The sequence below is a fragment of the Cheilinus undulatus genome, linkage group 6 (assembly GCF_018320785.1).
Source record: "Cheilinus undulatus linkage group 6, ASM1832078v1, whole genome shotgun sequence".
Classification (NCBI taxonomy): domain Eukaryota; kingdom Metazoa; phylum Chordata; class Actinopteri; order Labriformes; family Labridae; genus Cheilinus; species Cheilinus undulatus.
The window spans coordinates 31,678,761-31,703,988 of NC_054870.1; the positions used below are offsets into that span (position 1 = coordinate 31,678,761).

Below are 25,228 nucleotides of genomic sequence, written 5' to 3' on the forward strand. Positions count from 1 at the left end.
AGCATTGTAGGAAGCGTAGACTGGGATTTGCCTGAGCTGAGACTCCTTTGGCTTTAAATATAGAAATAGTAGGCATACCTTTATCATTTCAGACCATGTTCTAATCGGTGTCATATTAAACTCTGCCAGAGGACTGCTTTGAAGCAGGATTTCTCCTTTTCATAGTTTCCTCCTCTCTCTTCTCTCTCTTTTTATTTAAAAATGCCTCAGCACTAAATACAATAGGAATTTTATAAAGTTATACTTATCATATGCATGACCCATTGATTTTTCATATACTATTTAGTATTGCTGGCTTTTATACTTTCTGAAGGTGTTTCTCCATACTCAGCTCTATGGTAATGTGTGCTTAATGAACAATCTTGTACCATATATTGACCTGATCTAATGGGGGTGAGTAAAAAGCCATCCAGCTCACATTCAGATTAAATTTAGATATCACATTAATTGTTCAAAAAGAGCACTGAAGAGTCATTTTGATTTGTGCTCTTGACAAGAACATAAGAGGACTTGAAAATTCCTCTTAGAGCTCCTGTGGGGAGTTTTTAAGTGGTTATGAAACAGACTAGATTATTAGTGAGGCCTCCTTTTGACCTGCTAAAGCAAACACTTCCAAGAGCAATAAGACTGGTTATTCTATATAGTAATTTTTTAGTCTGTAACTGCTAATGTTGGGTATGTGTGAGATGTATGAAATACTGAAGAAAATATCTTGTTTATTCACATTTTAAGCAACAAATGTTCACAATGGAAAATACAACGAACATAAATATGTCTGTGATAATAAAACCATGAGAAAATGAGTTCAATTTTGTCAAGGGCACTAAAACAGAACTAAATAATAGTGTTGGACTATTGAGCATTAAAATCCATAATAATTCTCCACTGTGCATTGGAAAAAAACAAGGAGGGATTGTGCATTAATATAAATATTTAACATATTTTTTTCAGTATGGCTCATAAAATTAGTTCAAAGACTATTTCAAAATAGCTGCCAAAATGAACACCGCCCCAAAATTGACACATAAACAAAATGCCTCACAGGATCTGTAACAATGAGCATTTAACAAAGAAGAAGACAAAATGTTGCCAAAATGTGCAGTGTGCTGATTATAAATATTTCAAGGTATATAATATGGTCCTGATGAGTTAAAGAGTTACTCTGCAGAATGCATGTACAGTTTACTGATGCATTCTGCTGTTTAATTGTGATTGAAATATACTGAGTACACTGTCAGACTGAACAGAACAAGGCTGTCAGAAAATTAATTTCACATAAATAATTTGAAAACCATCCCTTAATCTACAGAGTTCTCTCAGAATTACTTTGGGCGTTAAACACTTAAGCACCGTTTGTGAAGTTACCCACTCAGTTGGAGAAGTCCTGCCTGTGTGGACCAACTGCAGTCTAGTCTGGATGATGTGCTGTGGAGAGGTTATAATAAAAGTTTGGGATTTTCAATTAGTTTTTATTTTTTGTTTGGGATTTCAGTTTAGTTTGAATAAGTTTTGACTACTGGGGCCGTTCTTAAATCTCCTGTGAAGTACTTAAAGTTTGTGTTAACCCCCCCCCCCAAATTTATAATTTTTCAAATAAAGTAAATCCTATCCCTCTGTATAATATCATTTGGTTTTATCATTGAGATTTTCCTATATAAATATCTTTTTAAAAAGCTCTATCTTCATAATACTGTTGTGGATGAAAAAATCGAATTAGGGGTAAACAGCTGGGATATCCTGGATGATTCTGTTCCATTTAAAATGAGATAATTCTTGGAAAAGAGAAGCGGTATAAATCACAGAGTGTCCTCATGGTAGGCTATAGAGTAGGTAGACAGATGTGTTGAAATATTTGTGAAAGTAGTGTTTTTCATCTTGTGGTTAGTGAGTTTAACCTTCACTGTGTCTGTGAATGTCTGGCACGGCGTGCACTTTACGACAGTGTTGTTAATGTATTTAGATGGAGCGTAGGGCGGTGGCCGCTGAATGAATGATCAAAGCTTTTTAAAGGTTTAGTGGGCGGTGCATGTGCTGTATTTACACTGTGGCCGCTCCGCCCTACAAACAGGAGATAGAAAACTGTCTGTGGGCCGGCGGAGGGGATGAAACAAGTGGAAGGAGATGTAGCAGACATAACTCCACCACTACCACCACCACCTCCCCACACTGCACTGTTAACCTCGTCAGCTCCACGCCTTCCCCCCCACAGCACGGGTAGCATCCTCCTCTTTGCATAACAGGACGAAGCCTCGTCTGCGGCGCCGCACCGGAGCTTCATGGCCGCGACACTGACGATGAGCGGCGGCGGGCAGGAGGATCCCTTCTTTCCGCTGCAGAAGGCGACCCTGCCCGCTGGATTCCCCCTAGAGGAGTCTGCGTTGTTCGGCTTGGACTGCAAGATCACAGACACGGACAAGGCTGGACAAAACGACTACACTCAGGTAGATCCCAACCCGACTTTACACATCACTGATGTATCTCATTGAATGGGCGTGGCAGAGAGGTTGTAGCTCCTGGTTGTTGTTTTGCGTGTTTTCTCACTGGGCTCTGAATTACAGCTTTTTTTTGCGGGGTGTTAATCATCACTTTGTTTTGCACTATTTGCGGTTATATGCGAGCGACCAGCTGGACGTGAAGCCTCGCCGCTGCTCCGCCTGCAAACGCATTCACCGCATGTTTTCTAGTCGTGCCAGCCAGTTGGCCAGCAGCAGTTGTTGGCGTCCCCTCTCACCATCATACCACGCTGACAACAACTGACTCCAGCCTCGGGACAGTAAAAGGTCCCGGCAACTCTGTCCCACAGTTAGCAGGAAACTTGTGCAGCAGCAGAGGAGAGGGTCCTGGTTAACAGCTGGTAGTATCAGGGAGCCTAGAAATAGCAGCCCATCCCCAGACTGCTGCTGCTGCTGCTGCTGCAGCGGACAGGGAGGCATGGGTGTTTCCCCATTCCCTTTCATGTTGCTTTCATCCTCTGCTGCAAGGCTTCTCCAACTTTTTAGTAACAGATTTAGATTGAACATTAATGAGACTAATCTCAATGTGAGCAAAGCACTGTTTGCCCTAAACATATTCACGGATGATTCTTGTGATAGATTGCTATTCAAGACTAATATCTTCTGCTGATATTCCACTTTTTTAAAATAAACTCTGTAAGGTTTGAATCAGTAGCCAGAGTCTCAACTGGACGTTGCAGCTGGAAGGTTTCTGAGTTCAGCCTTGCAGTCAGAGAGGGAATTTGGCAAGCGCCTATTGATGACTACTTGATAAATGTTTTAGCGGTGACTGTCCTATCAAACCTTTTGTCTCTTTAAAATAGCACCTCTGAATAGTTTCATGGTGCTTCACAAGATCACAGCTGTAGTGGAAGCAGGAAGAAAAGTTTTCTTAAAGGTTATAAAATGATTCTAAAAAAGCATTTTTGTGTTTTTATCCACAGGCAAAGTGTGAGATGGATAGGTATCTCTCCCCTCAATCTCTTCCCCTGCCACCTCCATCAGAAAGCCAGCAGAAGTCGCAGAGAGACTTGGTGGATCACTTTTTCACAGATGACCACACAGGGGCTCCGTACACTCTCAACATGAATCTTTACCTCCCCGAAGCCTCCTACTTAAGGATGGGTCTGTGCCAGCAGACGCGGCCCCAACAAAACCAAACAAGTCTAACACAAATCAAAACAGAGTCTTCATCGCCGTGTTTCTCCCGAAACCTGCAGCTGCACTGCCCCAACACTACACCCACCAGTACCTGCAGTACACATGGCCCCAGCAGCATGGCCATGGAAACTTCAGCCATTAACATGACGCTAACAGGGTTACCAGACTTCACTAGTGTTTTCAACCAATCAGGAGGTGGGCGCGGTGGAGGTGCAGTGCCAGAGGTGTTTGTCAAACAGGAGATGTCTTCGCAGTTTGAGCAGCATGCTCTCCACCACCATGACAACAGTGGCTCATTGTTTCAGCTGTTAAACTCCGGCTTGGACCATCACCATGGCAATGGTATAGAGGCTCAGCATCATCAGCACCATCATCAGCAGATACAGCACACTTCCACGTCCACAATCCACACGCCTTTCCACAATTTACCGGTAGCTTCTTCTGCTTCTCAGCAAGAGCAGCCTACAAAGCCTGCGTACTGCAGCCTGGGTGGAGGAGCATACACCCACCCTCACGCTCAGGCACACCCACATTTTCTCCAGCAGCAGCCGCCCTACCTGCCGCCCTCTCCCCCCAGCTCGGAACCTGGCAGCCCTGACAGGCAGAAGGAGCTGCTCCACGCCATGTCCCCTCCTCCCTCATACGCAGCCACCATCGCTTCCAAACTGGCAGGCAGCACCCCCGGACACGGACCCGGCCCGGGACCAGGCGGGCTTGCCCTGCCCCTCACAACGGGTCCTTCAGCAGCCCCTGGCCAGGCCACAGGCCTTCCACAGGCTCCTGCTACAACCCCAGCACCAACCACAGCTCAGACCACTGTGCCTGTTCGCTACAACCGGAGGAACAACCCAGACTTGGAAAAACGTCGGATCCATCACTGTGATTATCCAGGTTAGAAAAACAACAAAGACCTGTTAATGAGCATTCAGCCTGATTCCTTTCACTGTGGTGTGTTTATTTTTTACACTGCACTGTGGTCAGGTGAAAATCTGGTCACCCAGCTTTAAGTAAGCCAGTTTTATTTTTAGGCTGTTGTGCATTTCTATAAAATTATATGTCTTGAACAGCTTTCCCAGGCCTGTGAGTCACGATATGTTCTACAGCCACAACAGAGTACACACTGACCTGGAATTAAAATATTTGGCAGGGAACATCACAAGACAAAGCCTGTAATTTCTGTCTGCTTTAAAACTAATTTACATATATCATCTCACCTCAAACTACTCGAGCATACTCAGTCAGGAGCGCTCACATTGTTGAGGCTGCTATGATTGTGGAATGAACCTGTATGTGCGTGGGTGTATAGTTATTAAATACAAGTTCTCCTACAACCATTTAATTTTTTCCCTCTTACATATTTGCATACCATCTCACTCATGATCGCTTACGCACATTACCTTTTTTTGACACATACAGTGAGATGTGCAGCTACTTGTAGGACGTGTAATGTCAACTAGCCTGTGGCAGCATGTAAAATAGGCTTAAGTGGAGCCTCCTGCAGCAAGTAAGCACACGTCTCACCTCTTTAAAGTCAAATGGAGCAGATCTATCATATCCACACAAGCATAGATATACAGTTTAGTCACACTGCTGCCAACGCTGCTCACCAGAATCTTTGCAACATATGGAGATCTCCATTTATAGTCTATTAAAATCTAAGTGACCCTGCAGTCTACACTATGTGTCTAACATTGCAAAGAGGTTGTGACAATACTAGAAAATTACACTTCCATGTGATTCTAATAAAAATCTAGAGGCTTTTGCTACCATGGCAATAGAAACAGATGTGCTAAAAACCCAGTATTTGATGATTATTTGTTTTCCATGAGAAAAATTGCAGGCAAACTCCTTCACATTTTTGTGGTTGTACATTGTCAATGTTAGGTCAGTGTTTGGTGCTATTTAGGCATGTGCAGGACTTAACCTGCAATGTTTGATACTTTAATTCTTCTTTTATGAATTTAATTTATGAACTAGATGCAGTTTTCTAAAGTTTCTCTCTATTTTAATTAGGGCTGTCAAGATTAATCACATTAATTATGATTGATCAAGGTCCACAATTAGTGCACATGCTTTTTTATAAACGCAATCAATCTTATGTATTATTGGGCCTTGTAACACACTTTGGTTAAGCCATGTCAGTGTCTCCCTGTGGCAACAGAGATGTAAAAAATGTCCTCTTAATGTCCATTTTACATTAAAAACTCACAAGTGGACACATCAAAAGTCATCTGCACCTTGATTTTCTTTTCAATCCAGAACAAGTTCCTTTTTCCATGGTTAAGTTCACATTAAAGTCTTCTATCTCTTTATAGAAGCAGGTCTGTAATCAAACAGGAAGTCAGTTACTCTCAGGTTAAGACAGTAGGAAAATCCAACATGACACAAAAACAGTTTTAGTTGCAAAAAAAAAAAGGTGTCATTTTAGAGTGGAATAAAATTTATGCAATTGCAATTAACTACAGAAAACCCTAAATTAATTGTGGTTAGAAATTTGAATCTTTTTTACAGCCCTAATTTCAATACATTATCATTACTTGAGATTGTTTTCTTTTAAATGGGGTTTTCAAAATTATTCATTATTCACGGTTAATTCAGGTCAACAATTAGTTGACTCATTTTTTATCTTGATTAATCACATGCTTTATTGTCCCTTTCAGCCACTCTGGTCAAGGCCTCTCTGCAGCCACAGTGATATAAAATAAGTCCTCCACTGCTCCTTAATGTCTCATTTCACCTAAAAACACCTCACAGACAGTTGAGTGGACAGGTCAGAAGTCATCTAAACCTTTTTAATGATCTCATTTCATTTTCAATTCATAACAAGTTGTTTTTTCAGTAGTTACGTTCATGTTAAAATCTTCGACCTACCTCTTAAAGCAGGTCGGTATCTAAACAGGAAGTCAGTTACAATTAATTTAACACAGTAGTAAAATCCAAAATGACAAAAAAGGTGTAATTTTCAAATGCAATTAAAATCGATGTCATCAATTGCGATTAATTGAGAAATCCTCAGCTTGGAATTAAAAATCTTGATCTTTTGACAGCCCTTATTTTAAAACATGTGAAATCAAAAAGTGTCAAAAATTCTTTCTCTTAAAATGTCTCAATGTTTTCCCATACTGTCAGGTCTGGAGTGCAGAAAATTTCTACAAAGTATGTTGCATAAAGTTCTGCAAAATTTAAACAGTTTTTGTTCCAAGAGACACTGTGTACTTTTTGAAACCCAGAAAAAAACAGAACCAAACATTTATTATCTCATTCCAAACAGCTTCTGTTCTTCGTTAGCTCACATTTCTTGCATACCGCAGCTCGGCTTAATGGGTAAACACATATCTGACACGTTATTTATTATTTTGGATTTGGACTAAGCCTTCTGTTTGTGTTTATCTTCTGTATGTCGTCAGGCTGCAAGAAGGTCTACACCAAGTCGTCTCATCTGAAAGCCCACCTCAGGACTCACACGGGTAAGACGCTCCTCTTAATTAATGCCACTCTTTTAGAAAGCACCCGTCAAAAAAGCCACGCTGACCAGTACACTGACTTGTATTTTGGTGTCTGCGCTGGCACCATGTTGCTAGGCAGAGTGTTGTGTTCCTGGCATGCGTGTGTAAATGTATCCTACCCCATTCCCATCCTCTGCCCAATATACTATTCCATCAAAACAGGTGGAAGTGACACACTTCTGCCAGGGGATGACTCTCCGACTATGTGGCCTGAGCTAGTCGCGTGGTGCCATCTCTTTTGGGATCCCTATGCATGCTCAGACATCAGTGTTTATTTGTTTTAGCACACTTTGCTGAGACTCATTTGGCTTCTTTGCCATTATAAATACACACAAGATCTGTCTGTGCATAACAAAAATATCTTAGATCATCTTCACTTTAATATCCGCACTTCCCTTCCCTGTTTTTGCCTCTTTTTCTGCTTCTCTTTCATATTCTAAACTTTTACTTTTTGGATCAACAAACACTCACTTAGGTGTCAGGCCGCACCTCTCTCCAGCTAACAAAATAAAGCTTCTGTTGATATCGAAGCATTCCTCGCTCATCTGGACAGACACACATAAAACTCACTTTTATCACCGTGTCTATCCCACTTCTTAATGTGAACAACTTGTTCAAAACGTAGTCGTGGGTGTGCATGCTTGGCATTTCAGCATCGGGAACTTGACACGACAATTAGATCTGGCGTCACTCATGCTGCAGGCTGATTGTGGTTATTGCAGTTATTACCGACCACAAGATGAGAACACGACACGTAAAGAGGGATGTAGCATCAACTTCCACATCCTCCCACCCTTTGTTAGTTGTTATTTTAACCCTTTTTTCTCTTAACACTTTCATTCATCTAATCATCCTCTTCTCTGCTATGTGCAATCCTCCCACCGCCAACCCCCTCTCACCCCATTTCTATCTTTGTCTATTACTCATTGTCATCGTCTCTTATTCGGCAGCCTGAATGCATGCTGACACACACATATGTCCACACACACCTGTCAGTAATCTGTATGAGATGATTCCTAATGCGTTTGCTCCCCCGTGGGAGTTCCCACTCTAATCTCCATCAACATCCATTACCCTGATTGTTTGTGTGTCTGCCTGTATGTGTGCTCATGAGTTCTCATCCCACTTATTTTGCCTCAACGTCTTTTTGTTGTCTCTCCTCATTGTGTTCAGTTTCAGGTGTATTTCTAACTTATGTGATGCTCTGTTTAATTCACCCTTAGGTTTACTGAGGTTGTTTTAGTGAAGCTGCCGAGCTTGCTGTGCTTGTTTGAACGGTTTGCTCATCCAAATCACTAAAAAAACATTCATTTCTACTTACAAAGCTGTGGTATTGAGCATGAAGATTAGTTCTGTTTTATTTGTCCTGTGAGGTTTCAGTTAGACAAAATAAAGTAGGCAAAGGGACATTAAACTCTCTAGTTTAAATAAGCAACAACAGAAACTGCCCTCATTTCCCCTATTTATGGAATAGAAGAAGATGACGTTAAACCTGCTCTGAAATTAATTATCCTAAATAATGGGAGCATTGATTTTTTTGAGATTTGCAGGATTTCACCACCACGCTAATTGTCTTGTTTTTAATCATAGATACAGTGCATTCAGAAAGTACACCCCCTTTATTTGTCTCAATTTTGTTGTTGCAGCCTGATGCTACAGTTGAAAAAGCATGTCTATTCTCATTAATCTAAACTCTGTATCCCATCATAACAAAGTGAAAACATGTTTTTTTGCATGGTATTTAAAATAAAAAAAGGAATATCACAATGACTTTAGCCTTCCATCTAGCCACTATGCCTAATTGGTGGAGGGCTACAGTGATGTTTGTCCCTCTTGATTTTTGTCCCAGGATCTCTGGAGCTCAGTCAGAGTGACCATTGGATTTTTGGTCACCTCTCTTACTAAAACCCTTCTGCCCTGATTGCTCAGTTTGGCCGGGCCACCAGCTCTTAGAAGAGTCCTGGTTGCCAAACTTCTTCCATTTGAGAATTATTTAGGCCACTTTGCTCTTGAGAACCTTCAGAGCAACAGACATTTTTCGTAGCCTTTCCCAGATCTGTGACTTGCAACAATCCTGTCCAATCAATTTAATTTACCGTAGGTGGACAGACAAGGCATTGAAACATCTCAGCAAAGATCAAGAGAAATGGGAATAAAAAGAAATGAAAGGGGTCTGAATACTTTCTGAACACACTGTATCTACTTAAACACACCTAAAGCCTTTTTACTTGTAAGCTTCAAATAAGCTGCAAATAAAGCAAAAAAAACCCCAAAAATTTCTCATTAGTAACAGCTTTTACATGCTGATATATTCAGCAGATACACTTGTCAAGTGTCTTTAAGTGTGATGCACCATTCCTTTTAGATCTTTAATTTTTTTTTTCTGGTTTTAAGTGAATGTGCCTTCAAATAAGGGCCATTTGCTTTTCTGATTAGAAATTTAGCCAACACATCAGCTCTGGCTGTTTTTATACTGTAAATAATGCTAAAGTATAAGAAAGGAATGGGTGTTTGGAAGGAACCTGCCAACTTGAGCATCTATACTGTTAACGATCAATTAATTGATTAAACGTTTTGTATGTATAAAAACATACATACATGAGCATATGTATATATATATATAGTGCTTAACAAATTTATTAGACCACCACCCAAAGTAAGGTTAATGCCACAGCTGCCCTAAATTAACAGCATTGCTAATTACCAAAATCATTTTTATGTTTCTGCAATGGTTAATACACCAATATGTAGAAGCTCTTTAACCTAAATGATATTTTTAATGCTAAAATATAATTATTATTGTTATCCATGAATTTTCAAATTTACTGATTTACAAAAAACTGAAAAAATAGTAAAGCACATTATTATTTCTTGATTAATATGTCAAATTATAGTTATTTACTTGCATTCCTGAACAGCAAAATTGGTTTTAGTGGTTGAATGTTATGCTTGATTAATTTCTGACTTCTCAGAGAAGCCCAGTGAGCCGGCCCAAATTTGGGTATACAAAGGTGAATTTAGTTTGAAATTCCTCATTCCAGTTCAAAATGTTAAAACATGGAGAGCTCACTGAAAATAAAAGAGTCCGCATTAAAGCACTTCATGATGCTGGATGGTCTCTGAGACAAATAGGGAAAGACATAAAGTGTTCTCACAGTGTGGTCAAGTATGCTTTGGAGTCAATTGCCGAGACTGGTACTTACAAAATGCGCCAAGGAAGAGGCAGGAAACCAAAGTTAACTGAAGCAGATGTCAGACATCTCAAGATTTGAAGTACTAGAGACAGAAGGAAGACCACTGCTGATCTTCAGGCAGAGATGAATGCTTCTAGATCAGAGTCTGAGAAAGTCTCCAGAATGACCATAAGCAGACGACTGACGGAACAAGGCTTAAAGGGAAGAATAGCTGCTAAGAAGCCATTATTGAGGCCTGCAAACATCCAGAAACGCCTCAGATTTGCCAGAGAGCACAAACACTGGACTGTTGATGATTGGAAGAAGGTACTCTGGACAGACGAGTCCAAGTTTGAACTCTTTGGTCAGCATCATCGTGTTTCTGTCCACAGAAAAGCTGGAGAACTTTTGATGCCAGATGCATTGCACCCACAGTGAAACAGGGTGGAGATTCCATTATGGTATGGGGTTCCATTTGTGGATACGGCATAGGCAAATTAGTGAAAATCCACGGTATCATGAACAAGACAGCTACCACAACATCTTAGTGCATCATGGAATCCTTTCTGGACTAAATCTGATTGGTTGTGGGTTCATATACCAACAAGACAATGACCCCAAGCATACTTCAAAGCTGTGCAGAGACTATGTGACCAAGAAAAAGGAATCTGGAGTACTGGAATTGATGGACTGGCCAAGTCAAAGTCCGGATTTGAATCCTATGGAACAAATTTGGGATTTAGTAGATTCAAAGATTGATGGCGCAAAAGTTTCATCTAAAGCAAGTCTGTGGGAACAGCTAGAAACTATTTGGAACTCAATAACAAAATAGACTGTGGAAAAGTACATAAAAACAATGCCAGCAAGAATGCAAGCTGTTATCAAGACCAAAGGAGGCCATACAAAATATGAAGTTTTATTTGGTTATTATGTGTGAAAAAGGACTATTTAGTTGTTTCTGTTTTTTATTTGCCAAATAAATAACAATAACATTTTTCAGTTTCAAATAAGTTTTTGAAAGATTTCTAAAATATTTATGTTTTCTCGTTTTTATGACATTTGTTAAGCATTATATATATATATACTGTATGTATAACATTTCCCTATATAACAAAAACAGGTAACTAATGAGTGTGTTTCTCAATGATTTATTTATTTTCACCCTTTGAAGCCAAGGGCTTTTAAGCATAAACAAGGCATGGTCCCACTCACAATGTCATGACGGTAGATATTGTTGTGCAGTGCAGAGTAAGACATGCTTAGTCTCTTTATCAAATGCCAACATCAGATCGACTTAATTCCCCGTGATTGACCAAATTCTTAACGACCAATTAATCGATCATCAATTAATTGTTCCCATCCCCAGTATAAAGTTTGATTTATTTTTTATGTGCTATTGCATACCCTGGATGTTTGGATAGCCCTGTACCTACACAGACACCCTCAAATGTCGCCTGATGTGCACCTCCTCCAAAATTAAACTACATATTGAAATGATGCAAGTCCTGTGATTGGTCCGCTGGGGAGCATTGTATTTCCTCAATTTACAACATTTCCATCATTGCTGGGAAAATCCCCTGTCCTCTGCTTCAGCTGGTTGACCAGCTATTAGGGGAATAATGGCATTTGTATTCATCCTGAACCGCACGCAGTCCCACGATAAATACGTCTAAATAGGTAAATAGGTCCTTGCAGAGAAAATCATTTTTAAAAAAAGAAACCATACAGACATCAATAATTATAAAATAGCAGAGACGCGAACCTGGTCTCCTGAGTGACATGCATCTACATTACCGCTGGGCCAATAGACAAGTTAATGACGTAGGTGTAGTTTACGTACAGAACGAAGACGACACCTGAAGTGACTGGAAAAATTGATAAAACATGTATATGTACGAAACAATACAACATATACTACTGCACTGACAAATAAACCTGTTTAATCAATAGTTAGATTTAATAAGCATCAAGGATTCAGTCAAAACGGATACAAAAACAATAGTCCACTGGTTTCCTTAAATTTCACAGACGTGAGCTGAACAACAACTTCCGGAGCATCTGGAGTGACTGAGCCATCACTCAAAAACTCGCTGGCCAATAGGGATATGCCCCAGAACGGCCCGCCCACACGAGACATTTGTGTCAGAACTGAGACCAAAAACTCAAGAAACGCAAACAAAGGATCAGGCAGTGCAAAAGCAAAACCGAGAAGTGAGAGCAAAAGTCTAATCACTGAGAAAGAAAAACAGGAACTGTGAGCAAAGAGATAGATGTTCAAGATTCAAAGACTAATAATTTGGTTGCTATTTCAAATTTGTTCTCTTGATGTGAACATTTTTTTTGCTTGGATCACATTTTTTTGCTCTCAAATACTAATTTTTGTTTGATACTGAAAAAGTTTTGTTTGAATCTTTTTGACACAAATCTCATTCCATAGACGGGTAGATGGCTTCATGTTTGGCGTAATAATACTAAATGTCGCCAATAAACTCTGTAGTCCTAGTTAGCAGAAAAGATGGCAAGCCAGAAAATGCAATATTACCAGCTTTAAAACCAAACTGTCTGCTTTCTTTTGGGCAGGATATTTGAAAGCTACAGACACCAACATACAAGTCTTTAGTACTCAGGATGGCATAGGCCACTATACTGTCGATTCAACATAGAGGTTTAAATCAGGATTTAGAAGAATATGGGCCCCCCAATATCAGCAACTTTTTCTAGATTTTACTAGAATTGTGTCTTGTGGCACTGTGACATACATGAAGCCAAAAGCAAAACAGGCAGAAATGCCCGCCTACAAAAAAGTACATTATAGTGTTATCTTCTTAAAGCTCCTTTAAAGGCATCTATTTAGCTCTTTTGGGTTCAAGTAGTGGCAGAAGTTTCAGTTGCAGTTAAAGGACAGAAGCAAAACAGAGTGTGACATTTTGTTTGTATTTTGGGTGAACAAACCATCTTTGGTGCGAGGAAACCTGGATTGGTAGTTGTGCATTACAAGGTGAAGGGTAAGCCTAAGCCAGTGTTGAGGCTGCAGGAGACAAGTCACACTAGTTTTCTTTAACAAAGTGCCCGAGGCTGCTGCTGAGGATTATTCAAATGGCAGAGTGACGGAGAAACAAATTACACCCAACAGAGACTAACTCATAGAGACAGAGAAGGCAGACGAGTCTTCCGTGGGAAACTTGTGCAGCGTTAGTGCTGATGAATGCCTGTGACAGTGTTGTGACTGTATATGTTGTTCAACGACTGGACTTTTGAGTAAAGCCTGTTCCTCCAGTACCTCCACCCTACTGCATGATCATGTAATAACCTTTGTTTCAACGATTAGTAGCGTCATCACTACCTATAGTTACATACTGACACATCCTTGGAGCGATGGAGGAAGAAACTCTGCTCATTCAGACTCCCTTCTTTTCTCTCATCTTGTCCCTGCAGGTGAGAAGCCGTACAGGTGCACATGGGACAGCTGCGACTGGCGTTTTGCTCGTTCAGATGAGCTGACCCGTCATTACCGGAAGCACACGGGCGCCAAACCCTTCCAGTGTGCCGTCTGCTCACGCTCCTTTTCCCGATCCGACCACCTGGCTTTGCACATGAAGAGACACCAGAACTAGCAGCGTTTGCACACACACTACAAAAACACATAAAGCACTATCCTTAAACACATAAAGCACTCATTCAAATCCTCCACCCTCCAACAGCTACTACTTTACAAGCTGCCGGATGCAGAGCGGCTCTCCCTGACACCACAGCTCCTCCTGGTGCTGCTATCATGTGCTCAAATGGTACAACAACCTAACAGATGTGTTGCTCTTAAGCCAGAGTTGGACAGTTTGGAGGTTTTTAAGTAGAAAGACCGAAGTAGAAGGTCCCTGAACCTCTGAAAGTAGTTGGTAATGATTTCTTTGGATGACTTCAAAGAAGAAAAACAAAAAAAAAAGGAAATGGTAGCTCAAAAATGTGTTTCCAGTCTGTTTGAACTCTTTTGTGTGACTGGAATGAAAGCACTTACCACTCAAAACTTGTATATCTTTTGTCCCTGTTCTAACAAAGGATTAGCTTCATATTTTTTTTAATTAAGGAGAAGTGCTTGTTTGCAAAACTAGCCAAGCCAAATCTTTGTTTACTCCTCGGTTTGTTAGTTTTTTTATTGTATAACTGGAATATCCAGATTTGATCCTTCGGTTTGCACTAGAATTGGGAATCTAAGTCTGAGCCTTTCTGGCCAATGTTTCTCATTCACCACTGGAACGATCACTTATCACTACTGGACTGAATCTCTGTGAACGCCATACCAACCATTGCTGTTTCAGATATTAAAAATTGAAGGCATTTATACTCCGGAGAGAGGGAAGATTGTGGAGAGGAAAAAAAAAAACAAGGGAGGGGATGGAGATGGAGATGGAGATGGAGAGATAGAAAGATTTTAGATTTTAGAACAGAGGGAGGCGGGTTGTTGCTAAAGAGCAGCAATTAGATGATGAATTATTCATGCCGTCTTTTTGATGGATTCCCAACCAGATACAAGCAGAACGTGTAGATGAGTCTGAGAAATCACTCAGTTAAAACTAAACCGACTGTATTTGATGCACATGCTTGAATTAAGCATCTTCAATTTCTTTGACTTCTTTCAAATGTTTTAACCAAAGTTTCGTCTTCATCATCAACACCTTATTAAGTGCCTCCTCTGATTTATGTGTGTTGTGTTCACTGGTAGCAGACAGTCCTTTTAAACACACATGGTGCTGTTTTTATCTCTTGATTCATTAGATCTTTACACTCAGTTTAAAAAAAAAAATGCTACCCATCACTCAGTGTTATTTAACGGCTCAGCTCAGGCCATTTCGTGGACATCCTGACATTATTTGGTGTTTTTTTTTTCCCAGAGTCAGTCCTGTCTTTGAGGGTTCATGCTCTCCAACCCTCTAACTTAAGCTTTATCAGTTTATCAAACATGGTAGTTTATTAAGGATTGCTTCACAGTTTTTCAAGTCTATCCCTCATTGATAATGGCATGCATGTATTATAGTGCTTTTCCACCAAGCAGTCCAGTTTGTTTTTCTACTCTTTGGTTCAGTTTGACAGAGTAAACCTTTATCTTGCTTGCATTTCTATGGCCAATATCCATACAGCCAAGGCCACCCATAAGGAGGGTTTAAGGGGAGAGCTTTCTGGGGCCCATGAGTAGGTCAAGCAAAATCATGGTCCATTGTAAAGTTAATCTGTGATATGCATATTTTATATTTAACCAGAAAGAGAGCCCTTATCAAAGCAACAAAACAAATTTTATTTATTTATTTATGCCGTAGAACAGAATAGCATTTTCAAAATGTAAACTCCTTTTCTTAAAAAAGAGTTACCTTTTATCTGTAATGTTAACTGTGTGGATGGGCACATTGACTAAACCAGCTTGAAAGTAATTTCAGACTTCATAGCTAAGCCATGGTGTGCAGAAACATCAGGATATTAGAAAATAGAATATAAGGGAAAGCTGCACGGTGGCGCAGGGGTTAGCGCTGTTGCCTCACATCAAGAAGGTCCCTGGTTCGCTTCCCGATCAGGGCCTTTCTGTGCGGAGTTTGCATGTTCTCCCCGTGCATGCGTGGGTTCTCTCTGGGTACTCCGTCTTCCTCCCACCATCAAAAACATGCTCATCAGGTTAATTCATAATAATAAGATGGATACAAAACAAAAGCAATAATTGGAACAAAAGGGGTTGTAAGTGGCATAAATAAGTGGTGAAAAGCGGTTAAAGAGTGGCAAAATGGGTGGCTAAAGTAGCATGAAAGGGTTATTAGGTAATTAATCTACTGATCCAACACATATGGATTGAAATCATCAATAAATCCCCACTGCATTTGTCAGGGACCCAGCCACTTCTGTGGGCAAGCTGCATACAGCCTTGCCTTTAGTGATTGGAATCCAGGCTCTTTTAAGAATTCTTGATCATTTGGCTCAACTCAGTCGTGAGAGCTGACTCCAAAATGACTAAAATGGAAAAAAAAAAAAATCCCATTGTTCACATACAAAAGTAGGCTCATTTGTGAATGGCACATCAGACTGGCTAGCTTGTTGTCTTGAATTGAGTTGTCATTTTAATCCAACTAGTGCTCCATAAAGTTTATTTGCTAGTAGTATATCACTATTTCCATAAAAGCATGTTTAAGGCAGAATGAGGGAGAAAAGCTGTCAAAGAGGCCCAGCTAGTCTCTTAGCTCATTTAAAAACATGTTTTTGTGTTTGTCTATTATTATTGCTACCTTACAGACATGACACGTGGCAATCAACATACTGCATTGTATCTAGGACCACCCTTTGGGTTTGGAGAGTTATGCCTGGTACCCCAACAGAAGGGTGCCAAAAAAGTGGGTGGTACGAATCGGTTATTTTGATACCTTTCTCACTTTTCGGCATTGGGAACTTAATTGCATATCATTCTGACCCTAACTAAACCAGACTGCTTGGAATCATATGGAATTTAAGCTATAGCTTAAATCCCATATGATAGATTCTAATGCAAATATTACCCTTGCTCCAGTAATGAATCTTTGTGTCAAAAATTAACAGCGTAAGAAAATAAGGGAGACAAAATCAACACCAGAACCCCTTTAAAGGCTTTTTGTTAGTGGTCTAACTGCTGATAAGAAAGGTGAAGTCATGTATGCTGGATGCAGTTGGAATAGGGTGGAACATACGACAACTAGAAGATGGACTGAGCTGTGTCGTGGGTTTCATGCTCATACTATGGAATCAGAAAGGAAAAAACACTCCTTTTCTTAGTAGATTTGGCGTGTTTTTGAAAGCTTCTTTTACTAGTTTTTACAGAGGCTTTTAAAGATGGTGGTTGCAAGTTCAGCAATGGCTCCCATGTTGAAAAGGGGACGTAGACAAACATCACTGTAGGGTCTCTCTGGTGCTTGAACTGGAATTTCTCTGTAGAAAAAGAAACGAGAAAATCTGTTTTTAAAGTTCTTCCATCAATTAAAAAGTGGCATGTTGTTCTGATTGTTATTAGAGATATGGAAACTTTTCTCTGATGAGAAAATGTCTTGAAATCAGTGTTTGGACAGGGTCTCTTGTCAGTGGGATTTAGGAGTTACCTTGGTTGAATTTAAGAGGTAATTTTTCCACATAGTGAAGATTTTCTCCCAAAATTTCTCCCTGAAACACTCATTGAGATCATATCAAAGTGTCTGACAGACATTCTTTTAATGAAAAGTGTCTTGTTTTAAAACAGACTTGAAAAATGTGAACCTTTCCTTGAAATATACTCTTAAAAGTCCGTGTTGACGGTGTGATACAGCTTGCAACCCTTACTGTATTTGTTCATTCACTGCAGGTAGCATAAAGATAATATAGCACTGTAATGTATCTTGGTAAATCTGACTATTTATTTGATTGTGTAGAAGTGGGGGGGTTGTATCAGATCAGCCGTCTTTCTCCCCAGCAAAAATGCCTTAATGTAAATATATGCACTGTAAATAACTTGATTTTTTTTCCCTCTTTTGTTATAATTTTGTAAACAAAAGGGCCAAAAGAGGAAAATGCCCTGCATCCAAAAATATTTGAGCCTATTTCTTTTTTTTGAATTTTGTTCTTTTGTCAAAGATATTTTGATGCCATTGTTTTATATATTGTCCTTCCAATGACTTATTTTGTAGATTTGTTTTCTTCCTAGGTAAACGTTCCAAAGACAAAAGTTGTTTTTTTTTCTTCAACTGAGTGAAGCTGAACCTAATAAAGTCAACTGACACTTTTACAGATGTGGTGCTTATTGGTGAAATTATTGTGGAGACTGAATTCAATACCGATGTCTCTTTATGAGCTACTAAAGCCAACAAGACCTCCAGTGACAAGACTGATTCTCTCTATATAGTTATTTTCGTTGCCTGAACTCTGCTGGAGCAAGAGTCAAAAGTGATTCAGAGCATACTGGCTAAACAGCCCTTTTCACATTTCAATAGCAGATATCCCACAAAATGTGACACTTTTGACTCTTAGAAGGATAAAAAATATATATATGTTTTCTTTGAAAAGTGCTATTTTGACTTTAGAAGGGCAAAATAAGTCAAGTCAAATTTTGCATCATAGATTAGTTGATGATTTTAATGGTATGGCACCATTTCATAGCAAATGTTATCTCCACAAAAAGAACCAGTGGTTCTCAATGGTGTACCTTGGTGTGCCATGCATATAAAGATACTTAAACACGTGCTAAAGAGGCTACTTTGCGTGGACAATAATATGGTATGACTTAAGATGTTGGCTTGCTCTTGCATATTCCTTGGGCAAGAAAGTTAAAAAAAGTACTGATTAAGATACAAAGACCCAATATTGATCAATTAGGGATGCACGATTTATCAGCAGCAATCTGAAACGTCTGTGCCCAGCCCAAACATGAATGCACCGATCAGGGTCGTTGAAGAGAATGCTACAGGTATGGTTTAGCTGTACTGAAACTGGTAAACTATGGCTACGGGTGAAGAGAGTAGCACAGATGCAACTATAGCCTTTTATGGTCTAAGAGATGTTTTTTGATTTACCCCCTGGCACCGCTGAGCTTGGGTTATGTAGTTTTTTTTAGGCAAATGCCTAAATCCTACGTCTTGTTGCTCTGATTGGCTTGTTATGGATGCAAAAGATAGAGCATTCATCAACCTCTGAGGTTAGAGTAACACATGACATAGTGGACATAGTAATGGTACATTCCAGTTGATCTCAGAACACGGAAGTTCTGAGAGCCAGTCTGGTACGTCATCCCAAATGTCCACTAAATTTGGAATGCTGACTCAGAAACTCTCAGGAATGTCGTACCCAGGGTTACCAACCTGTAATAACTGGAATGTACCAACTTAGGCGTGAGGCTATTCCTAGAAGCTAGTCGTGCTGTTCTAATGAAGCTGTCCATGCCTTCAAATCCCTTACAAAAACTTCTCTAGCAAACCTAGAACTTGGGTGACTTTCCAGGGCATTTAAAGATTAAATCCACACCAGTAAATCCGATTGTTTCTGCCACAAGCTTTGATTGCTAACCACCATATTGTATGCACAATGCTTTGTGATGGGCTGACGACACATGGCAGACTCCTCCATCATTGTGGCCTTCTTTGTCAAATGACACGGCTATAAATGCACAGCCCACAACAGAGAGGCTGTGATGTGGTCCTTTGCGTCTCTGCAGACAGGATCAGCTTTGAATAAAAAGATACTTTTTATCACAGAATGGTCATTTTTCACTTTTTGGCGAGAGATGGGAGAACAACAAGTTCTCCAAGTTTTAATTTGTTTTTCTTTCTTTTGTTTTTATAGTCCCATAACTTTTTTCAAAATTCAAGTGACATTACTGCAGCACACATATTTGTAAAGCCCAGGTTGTCCTGGAAAAGGAAGTTCAGAGCAGTTTGTGCAGCAAAGGGTTGATGGGTTCACCTTTTAAGGCAACAAATCCAGGTGAGATAAAATGGTTAAAAATAGCTTTTGGCTTAAAGTGTATAATTCTGAGTCTCTTAACCAGCTGCCAGTGTTTACCAGCTGGCAGTACAACTAAACCATACCCATGGCTACAGCCTCATTCTCCTCAAATGATGCTGATTGGTCCAGTCATTTTACCACCTGGAATCAAGTGTATCAGCTTGAAACTTTGCAAGATGGATCCATCTGATGGAAGATATGGGATGTGGCATTCATCTGCTTGACAAGGTTAATCAAGACAGACAGTCTGGCTGCAGACTGTTCATTTCTGACGGCCACTCTCACAGACTGCTTATCTGTGATGCTGTCTGCAGCCAGACCCCTCTCAGGTTAATGAAGATGTAAAGAACAAAAATAAAAAAACACTGCTAAAATCCTATTGTGAACTCGTATTGTGTATTGTGTGTGTCTCATTCCTGCTACAAACTTAAACTTTCTCACAGGAGCTTTAATACTAATAAGGCTTAAGTATTGCAGGGATTGATATAAAATATTCTGCTTTACCTCCATAAGGTTTATATTAAAGCATCTTTAGGAGAATAAGCTCTAAGGAGGCTGTACATGGCACATTAAATCAAGCCTCTTTAAAGACCTAAATGAAACAAACGAGATAAAGTCTTTATCTCTTCTAATCTGAACACAGGTTCTGTGGGAGTGCTGATCCTCTGTGGCTGGGACTTTTCTGCACACTTAGAGTTCGGTTTCAGCAAAAGGAGATAAGAAGGGAAGATGTGGGGAGAGAGGAGCTCTTGTCCGGGACCTGAGAGTAACCTGCAGCACCCTTGCTGATCCGCAAACAATAGTCCTTTGAAGTCCCAGTGAGAAACAATGGACAAGAAAATAAATTTGACCACCACTCAGGGACTGTAGGGGAATCCCACAGCATTGAACTGGATGTACCACACAACATATGTTCTTGATTTAAGTCATAAATGTGACCCAGGGTCTCTGTTGTAATCTACCTCAGATGTCAGAGAAAGAGGGAGGCGGCAGGGAGAGAGTGAAAGCGGTGAACAATCTAAACAAAAGAATCTCTGGGGAGAACCAATCAACCACTTCCGTCCTCCTACATCTTCTCTCCTCGTTCTCCATCCTCCTCCGCGCTTTTTGATTTAATTTTATTTTTTCTTTCTCTCTCTTTCTTTGTCTTTCCATACACCGTATCCCCCTCTCCTTCCCGGTGGACAGTATTGTATGAAAGTCCAGGGGCGCTGCTCCACAGGTCAGAGTGGAGACTGTTCTCACAACCTGCTCCGCCCCTCATCTTCTCCCCACTTTTTTAATCACCCACCTTGTCTCCTTTTAAATCCTCTCTGCTCCTCCATCTTCCAACTCAAACTTTCTATTCACTCTTCCTTCTTTTCCATATGTTGAGCCCCTCAAATCTTCAAGAATATCTGGAATGAGAACCTGCAGGTGTATTTCAGAGCGTGCAAACTGTAATAAAAAGACAGGATAAGGATTTTCAGCACATGCACTTAAACAGTCACACAGTGGTGATGAGTGAGTGGGAGCTACCGGTTCATGTTTTGGATCAGCTAAATTAATGTCACACATCTGGAAGAAGGCTGCTGCTCCACCCTCTGCTGTGCTGCGTTGGTGTGATTCCCAGTTTCCCTTTGTGTGTGTTTTTGTGTGTACCTAGGTATAATGTTTCCACTGCTCCTCTCTACGAACAGACCACCCACTCAGAAGACCAATAGAAGGACCACGGGGAGCCCGGATAGACACACACTCACAGCTCCCTCCAAAGTCAACCGTCCCGATAATTCTCAGAATAGAACATGTTGTTATCAGAGATTCAGAGATACCACAACAGCTGACACGCTATCACAAAGTTAAAGATAATATCTGAAATCAAGGAGGGTTGTGTTACGAGACGCTACGTTCATTTTTAAAAATGTTGCCTTAGGTGAACTGTTAATAGTTAGGAAATTTATGGAAAAGTTTGAAACTCAATGTCAGAGCCTCATCTTGGCTCCTGAGTGTAGCAGCAGTTCTACAGGGGAACAGAACATGTATGCCCTCTAGGTTTGAACATTTGGATTAACAATAAAATCAAACACAGGACTATACATTAATTAAAGAAAACACATACTTAAATTTCAGCTTTATATTTATGTTTCTTTGGCTGCACTGAAATCCTGGAACTCTAGGTTTGGTGTAATTTGGCACCAAAGTGGGACCTCAGTTCTTTGCTATCAGGTCCTCTGTTTTTTGTAAAAGTGAGTTTTTACAGCATGCAGCATGAGTGAGTATCAGCTGTATCTTATCCTGTCTGGGATGACTGTGGCTCAGTAGCAGAGGTTAAAAAAGGACAAGACTATTGTACTCAAGTAAAAGCACAGTTCCCCTACCTTATTTAAAGGGGACATATTTTGCCCTTTTAAGACAAGTTTATATTGTTCTCAGAGGTCCCCAAAACATGCCTGTAAGTTTATAACTGAAAAACACTCTAGTACAGGATTTTTGTATGTCTAAAAACCCCTCTGTTTCAACCCTTCCCAGAACAAGCCATTTCTGTGTCTCTGGCTTTAAATGCTACTGAGCTGTCTGACTCCACCCCTGACCACACCCCTCTCAGGATGTGGCTCTCCTGATGTTACATTGTTACAGACACTCTTATCCAACGTTAAGGACCTGACTGGGATTCGAACCATCAGTCTCCCGGGTAACCCACTGAGCTATCCAGCATCTCAGCTGGCAGGTGAGAGGAAGATTAGCAGATGAGGGTGGAACTTTCTTCCAAACGGGGGGGTCGACCAAACCTGGGGACGGGTACTTACTCCCAGCATGAGGTCATGAGGGGAAAATCTGAGAACAGCTTGTTTTAGCACACATTTTCTGAAAGGTTTGAGAACGAGAGGGTGGAAGGGAATGGGTTTTTCTGGTATTTGAGGGGATTGTGGACATGCCAGGGGCACATATTTTTGTTAGAAAAGTCTGAAAAAGTGATTTTTGCATAATATGTCCCATTTAAGTCAAAGTTGAAAATTCCGGGTCAATATATCTACTCTAGTAAAAGCAAAAGGTATTTAACTTAGAGTTTACTAGAATACTGAGGTCTGCATTAACTCGACTCATATAGAGTTAAATATAAACACTTACAAAGTCTCAGGTGGAAACTCTAAGTCACTGGATAACTTCATGCATGTTGCAAATGTGTCTAACAGGAAAAATAACAACAATCCACCAGAAACATAACCAAAAGAACATCACTTTTCTTAAGATGGAGTAAAAATGGATTAAAAGTGGCAAAAGTGGGCGAAGAAGTTGTCGAAATGGGATTTTAAAAGTAGCAGAAATGGGTTAAAGGTCCTAAAAACAGAAAAATGGTGAAAAGGCAGAATGGCAGAAATTACATAAAATGTAAAGAAGACAGAAAACGGAATGAAATTGGATTAATGACAGCAAACATGTTAAAATAGGCAAATAAAATTGTAGAAAAGCTGGTGAAATGGGGTTTTAAAAGTAGTAGAAATTGGGTTAAAGTGGCAAAAACCAGCAGAAAAAGGGGGAAAGTTTTCATGGCAAAAGTAGGTTTAATGTCACAAATACATAGCTACTGTATAGTTGATTATGTCAAAATTGGTTGAAAATAGCTGTTAAAATAAAAGGGGTTAATATGGCAAAAATGGGTTAACAGAGGAAACAATAGGAGGAAAGTGGTAAAACAGATTTAAAGTAGCAAAAATGACTTAAAAGTTGCAGAAATTAGCAGAAAAGGTAGAGAAATTGAATTATAAGAGGATAAATGTGCTGAAAAAGGTGAAATGGTAATCTAAAAGTAACAAGTGATTTAAAGGGTTAAAATGTGCCAAATTAATTTCAAGCTGCAAAAAATGAGTAAGAAGAGGCAAAAATGTGCAAAAACTGCCCAAAATGATGAAAATTGTGAAAATTAGTGGCAAAAAATGTCTGGAAAAGTGGTTAAAAGAGGTTAAAATGTGGCACAAAGAAAACAATTTCCAGTAAGAGTTGGACAAACTTTCAACTCCAAAATGAAGTTACTGTTAGCCAGGATGCCAGCACCATTGCTACTGATCCAACACACATGCATTGATACCATCAATAAATCACAGCTGGGGAGGGCCCATTCTCTGGGCCTGTCAGGGGTCCAGCCAAATCTGTGGGCAGGCCTGTGTCCTAGTATTTAATTTTGAACAGTTTTGTTTTGTTTATTCAAACTAGCACATTGCAGTCGTAATTGGACAAGATTATTTTCCACCATGGGAGAATTTCTTGATCTGTGGGAAAATAACCGTAAGCAGTATCAGCTGGAGCTGTAGGAGTTGAATTCTTGTTTTATTGACAACCACAAGTTGTTTTATCAGTTCTGTTTTTTAAGTCTTTGTCACTCTGTCACCATGTGAAACATAACACTATCGGTTGTCAAGGAGTTTTAACAACACTGTAATGACTAATACAAAAAAGATGATAAACCCTACAAACCATAAACTGATGTAGCAGATTGGATCAACACACTTCCTGATAAAGACTCGGGGAACATCCTGGTAGTTACCTAACTTTTAAGAGCAGAAATGTTTCATGATAGCCTGAAGACAGCTGAAGCTACAGTACAGTTACTCTCAGTTTATGTGTTTTCCTCTGCTTGTAGGAAGAGTTCAAAGGTCAAACCCATTACAGTTCCCCTCCATATCAGACACATCTCTTTGCACCTTCTTAACACCCTTTGAGTCGGCCTTCAGAGGAAACAATGAAAGCCTTTTTGCTTTGACACTTAAAATGAAGAAATTGAGACCCTCTTGTTGGTTCTTATCAGGACTGTCAAAAAGATAAGAAGGGTCTGCAGGCTATACATAGTATCCATATATACACACTTAATCAAAGCTGTTTGCTCACTGCTCACTCCAAGACTATCCAAGTGAGCCAAACGCCTCCCTAACCAAACAGCTAATAGTTTCCTGTTGTCTTCTCACATACTTTATGGTTTCATAGATTAGAAGTGATGAAGCACATGTGGTTTGTAGTCATACTGTCGCATAACTACAAGCTCATAGAGGGTTCAGGCATGCATGCTGGATAAATATGGCCTTCAATCACTGGAATATTGTTTGTATTTTACCAAGCTGACTGAAATATCACCCTCTGTGGCATTAATTATGTTTCTGAGGCATTAATGACTAATTCTAATGGGTCTTCTTCCATCCAAAACAAGAAAATTATGCTCACGAAGGGCTGATTGAACAATCCTTTCATCCTCTTTTTATTGCTTGGTAAATGTAAATGGTGGTAAACATGGTTTGAGTTTTCCAGAGGACTGAGAAGAGTTGTTGGTCCTTGGCATTTGAGGGAACCAGTTGTGGATGTTTGGGCATCTGACTGGGGTTTTCCTTTCGAAGTTTACTACTGTATGTGGACTCAGATCACGCTTTAAAGAGGAGAATGTGATGGGCTAACCTGT

The 25,228-nt window shown here is 40.0% G+C and overlaps 1 protein-coding gene across 1 annotated transcript; it reads left to right on the forward strand.

The window, feature by feature from the left end:
* The first annotated feature begins 2,123 nt into the window (after window positions 1–2,123).
* On the forward strand, window positions 2,124–18,069 carry klf5a (Kruppel-like factor 5a). Its single transcript, XM_041790135.1, has 4 exons — window positions 2,124–2,441; window positions 3,437–4,544; window positions 7,061–7,120; window positions 13,768–18,069. Exons 1-4 carry the CDS (start codon window positions 2,277–2,279, stop codon window positions 13,944–13,946), a joined length of 1,512 nt encoding a protein of 503 aa, XP_041646069.1. The 5' UTR covers window positions 2,124–2,276; the 3' UTR covers window positions 13,947–18,069.
* The last annotated feature ends 7,159 nt before the right edge of the window (window positions 18,070–25,228 follow it).

What these genes read in the sequence shown, in the direction of transcription:
- klf5a (XM_041790135.1), top strand. Translation starts at nt 2,277, where the DNA reads ATGGCCGCGACACTGACGATGAGCGGCGGCGGGCAGGAGGATCCCTTC. An exon ending in GACAAAACGACTACACTCAG is followed by an intron (nt 2,442 to 3,436) that starts GTAGATCCCAAC and finishes TTTTATCCACAG; the next exon opens with GCAAAGTGTGAGATGGATAG. An exon ending in CCATCACTGTGATTATCCAG is followed by an intron (nt 4,545 to 7,060) that starts GTTAGAAAAACA and finishes GTATGTCGTCAG; the next exon opens with GCTGCAAGAAGGTCTACACC.